General features: G+C 36.5%; 1 protein-coding gene across 1 annotated transcript in view; it reads right to left on the reverse strand.

Moving 5' to 3' along the window:
• Window positions 1-1,120: 1,120 nt before the first annotated feature.
• LOC113815531 (zinc metalloproteinase nas-39) overlaps window positions 1,121-5,000 on the reverse strand; it is a 16,101-nt gene continuing 12,221 nt past the window's right edge. The window contains exons 6-7 of the mRNA XM_070136711.1: window positions 4,264-4,393; window positions 1,121-3,580 (exon numbers count right to left, since the gene is read on the reverse strand). Of these exons, the coding sequence (XP_069992812.1) occupies window positions 3,575-3,580; window positions 4,264-4,393 (136 nt within the window). The 3' untranslated portion in view covers window positions 1,121-3,574. The remainder of the gene's footprint in view (window positions 3,581-4,263; window positions 4,394-5,000) is intronic.

Below are 5,000 nucleotides of genomic sequence, written 5' to 3' on the forward strand. Positions count from 1 at the left end.
ACAGAAACACATACATGTAACCAAACGAATAAACACACACACCTTTTCTAATTAGTGGCAAGAGTAACACTTGGATTTGAGTGTAATGATAATCTTTATAGATATCTTTGTTGATATACATTGGATAAATCAATTAATTTGATGCAACGATTTTAACAATAGACTCCTTTTTTTAATAAGAGACTCTCATGCACATTCTTAGCTATACGTTTGTTTTTTGTTATTGTTGTTGCTAATATTTCTGTTGTTGCAGATGTTCATCTCGCTGTTGTAACTGTTCATGATAAATTGTTGTAGATGTTGTTCACGTCGTTGTTCCTGATAGATAGATATATAGATTGATAAACAGAGAATAGATGGGCAGATATATAAAGATATAGATAGATAGATAGTTAAAAATATAGATAGATGTATGAAGAGATAGATAGATAGTTGAAGATATGGATAGATGTATGAAGATGTAGATAGATGTATGAAGAGATAGATAAATAGTTGAAGATATAGATAGATGTATGAAGATAGATAGATAGTTGAAGGTATAGATAGATGTATGAAGAGATAGATAGATAGTTGAAGATATAGATAGATGTATGAAGAGATAAATAAATAGTTGAAGATATAGATAGATGTATGAAGATAGATATAGTTGAAGGTATAGATAGATGTATGAAGAGATAGATAGATAGTTGAAGATATAGATAGATGTATGAAGAGATAGATAAATAGTTGAAGATATAGATAGATGTATGAAGAGATAAATAAATAGTTGAAGATATAGATAGATGTATGAAGATAGATATAGTTGAAGGTATAGATAGATGTATGAAGAGATAGATAGATAGTTGAAGATATAGATAGATGTATGAAGAGATAGATAAATAGTTGAAGATATAGATAGATGTATGAAGAGATAGATAGATAGTTGAAGATATAAATAGATGTATGAAGAGATAAATAAATAGTTGAAGATATAGATTGATGTATGAAGAGATAGATAAATAGTTGAAGATATAAATAGATGCATGAACAGATAGATAACTGGTTGAAGGTATAGACAGATGTAAGAAGAGATAGATAGATAGATAAGATATTAATTAGGATAAGGAAAATGCATCAAGACTTTCGTTAATCACTTTTTTCTGATCAATTAAAGTGGCAATACAATATATCCATAGGCACAGAGAACCGAAAATGCCATATATATAATTGCTTAGACCTTCTGTTTGATTCTTATTACCATCCGAAAAGTATTTTAAATATTTTAAACATATTTCTCTTTTTTTAATTTTTTTCCGAAAGAAGGTGTAATAATTTTGATATTTCCTTTTGCTTCTCTCTCTTTCTCTTTCTCTCTTTCTCTCCCTCTCTCTCTCTCTCTCTCTCTCTCTCTCTCTCTCTCTCTCTCTCTCTCTCTCTCTCTCTCTCTCTCTCTCTCTCTCTCTCTCTCTCTCTCTCTCTCTCACTCATTCTCTCTCCCTCTCCCTCTCTCTCTCTCTCTTTCTCTCTCTTCCTTTCATTATCTATCTACACTATTAATTTGCCTGTCTTTATCTATCTTGCTATCTATATTCACTTAGATATATTCATATTGATTGTGTATATGTGTATATTCCCTTTTTTTACGTTTTATGTTAAGCAATCTGCATACCTACCCATCTATAAATAACATTATCTACCTAACTTCAGTCTGCCTACCTGTCTATCAGTCTGTGAATTCTGTTTAAGTAACAAACTGTCTATTGATCAGTTTAATCACAAAGCTATCTCTTGAGTATTCTAACTATATATCAATCTTATAACTGTCTATCTGTTTAGATATCTTCCCATCTACTTGTTCAGCTACCTACCTGCTTGTATATCTACCTGTCTAGTCACCTACCTATCTGTCTATCTGGTTATCCGACTATCTTTCAATGTGCATAACTCCCTATCTATCAATCTGTTAAACTGACTCTCTACCTGTTTAGTTACCACTCTATCTACCTAGCTTCAACCTATCTATCTATTTACCAATCTGTCTACCTATCTATCAGTTTATCAATCTGTCTACTTATCTATCTAGCAATCTTTAGTACAACCTAGTAAACTGTTTAAAGTATTCAAAATATCTATTAATCTGTGCAATAAGAAATCTATCTCTTTAGCATTCTACATATCTATCACTTTGAATGACTGGCTATCTACCTGTCTAGCAACCTACCTATCTATCTATTCAATTACCTACATGTCTATCTACTTGTCTAACCATCTACCTGTTCACCTATGTAGTTATCTAGCTATCAGTCTACGTGACAACCTATCTATCAATCTGTAAAACAGGATATCTTCCTGTCAAGCTATCTACTTATCCATCTATCTAGCTATCAACCTAACTCTCAGTTTGCATAACTACCTATCAATCTGTAGAACTATCTACCTATTTACCTGTCAATCTGTCTAGCTACCTACCTCTCTATCAATATGTATATCTACCTATATATCAGTCTGTATATATGACTATCTATATGTTTAGTTACCAGTCTGCCTGCTTATCTACCTGCCTAGCCATGTACCTATCTCTCTTTCTAATGATAACTCTACCTGTTGGGTTACCTTCATATTCACCTGTCGAGCTATCTACCTATCTGTCTAGCTATTTACCTGTCTATCAATATGTATATCTACCTATATATCAGTATGTATAAATGACTATCTATCTGTTTAGTTACCAGTCTACCTAGCTATCTACCTGTCTAGTTATGTACCTATCTCTCTTTCTAGTGATCTCTCTATCTGTTGGGTTACCTTCATATTTACCTGTCGAACTATCTACCTATCTGTCTAGCTATCTACCAATCTATCTGTCTAGCTATCTCCCTATCTATCTGTCTAGCTATCTACCTATCTATCTGGCTAGCTATCTGCCTATCTATCTGGCTAGCTATCAACCTATTTATCAATTTGTAGAGCTACCTATTTATTAATTTGCATAGCTACCTATCTTTTAATTTGCATAGTCTCTTGTAAATCAATATGTATATCTACCTATCTTTTAGTTTTTATAGCACTATATCATCCCTTAATAAGTTAACAATCTACCTACTAAACTTTCTAGCTAACTATCCGTTAAGCTGAACAACTACTACCAAGAAGTCAGTATGCATTGTCACCTAATGAACTGTCCAGCTGTTTGTTCATGTGTCATTTTGTTTCTGTATGAGTAGCTATTTATGGCATTCAACTTAATATGATTACGGGCTTACGTTTTAAAAAGCTTCTTTGTCATTATCATTTGTGTCATTTACACATAGATGTACATTATCTCTCTCTCTCTCTCTCTCTTCATCTATCTACACACACACACACACGCACATACATATACACACACAGACACACACTCACACACACACACACACACACACACACACACACACATACATACACACACACACACACAAACACATTTAAATATGCATGCATGTGTGTATGCAATTTTCTTCTCTCTTCATGCTTTCTACCAGTCTGCTTTTCTTTACTTTGCTTGCCTGAAGACATTTTTTCTTTCTTTCTCCGGTCTCACCCTGGCTGCCATCTTTCACTCCTGTAATAGACATCATAATTTAGTTATCATGAATGAATTATATCGCCATTATGTCCAGAGATCTGTCCATTGTACCCCGCAGTAATTTCGTATCTTACACTGTGCGTTCCAGCCATTATCTTTTTTTCTTTTCTTTTTTTTTCGCTGCCTCGCCTACTCTGTCTCTTAATGATAAATCACAGGCCAAGACGAGGAAGAGGAATAAAGGAAATCATATATTTTTTAAATTCTCATTTCTGATTTTCATTTTCTCTTTTTTCCTCCACCTCCTCTTCTTCTTAATCTACCTCCTCCTTCTCCCCCTTCCCCTCCCCCTCCACCACCCCCACCTCCTCCTTCTAATCCTCTTCTTCTTTTTCTTCTTCCTCTTCCTCCTCCTTCTCTTCTTTCTCCTATTTCTCCTCCTCTTCTTCTTAATCTACCTCCTCCTTCTTCCCCTCCACCTTCTCCTCCTCCTCCTCCTCTTCTTAATCTACCTCCTCCTTCTCCCCCTCCCCTCCCCCTCCACCACCTCCACCCCCCCCACCTCCCCCTTCTTTCCAGCCCCACCTCCTCCTTGTTTCCAGCCCCACCTCCTCCTTCTTTCCACCCCCACCTCCTCCTTCTTTCCACCCCCACCTCCTCCTTCTTTCCACCCCCACCACCTCCTCCTTCACCTCCATCGGTCCATCCCGCAACCTCACCTTATAGATGCTGTACCAGAAGAACTCAAACCCGCAGAAGTCACCGAGGTCGTCGCTTCGGAAGTGGAGGCGCGCGTGGTTCGAGGTGAAGAGCGTGCGATCCGTTATGCCGCAGCCACAGAGCGTACTCCTGTTGGATGCGATGTTTATGGATATTTGTATTTTATTTGTGAGACGGGGTGGCACATGGAGTGAGAAGGGAGAGGTGGAAAATGCAGTGATAAAAGGGGGAGCGAGGAAACGAGGGAGGAACGGAGGAAGAAATGGGTTAAGAGCGAGGCAAGAACGAGGAACTGAGTAATAAATGAAGTGGGAGGGAGATGAAGAACTGAATAATTAATGAAGTGCAAAGGACGAGGTAGTGAACAGAGCAAGAAATTAAGTGCGAAGGAAGAGGTGAAGAACGAAGCAATAAATGGAGTGCAAAGCAAGATTTGGGGGATTGGAGAATAGGGTTGAAGATATAAGATGAAGAAGCGAAGAGAAATGCAATAAATGGAAATCGATACAAAAGTTAAAGAATGAAGAGTTTGGGATACGATAGGATTACGAAAGTGGAAGTGAAGAACAGAATGAATGAAGTGCGTAGCAAGAGTTGAAGGATAGCGACGTTCGGAATGGAGAACAAAGGAAGAATTAGAATAAAAAGTTAATAAACGATTCTGAGTGAAGGAATGTACAACACGAAATAGGAAGGATTCACAAAAAGAAAGAAGAAAAGAAAAAAAGTAAGCCTA

Source organism: Penaeus vannamei, chromosome 22, assembly GCF_042767895.1.
Source record: "Penaeus vannamei isolate JL-2024 chromosome 22, ASM4276789v1, whole genome shotgun sequence".
Taxonomy (NCBI): Eukaryota; Metazoa; Arthropoda; class Malacostraca; order Decapoda; family Penaeidae; genus Penaeus; species Penaeus vannamei.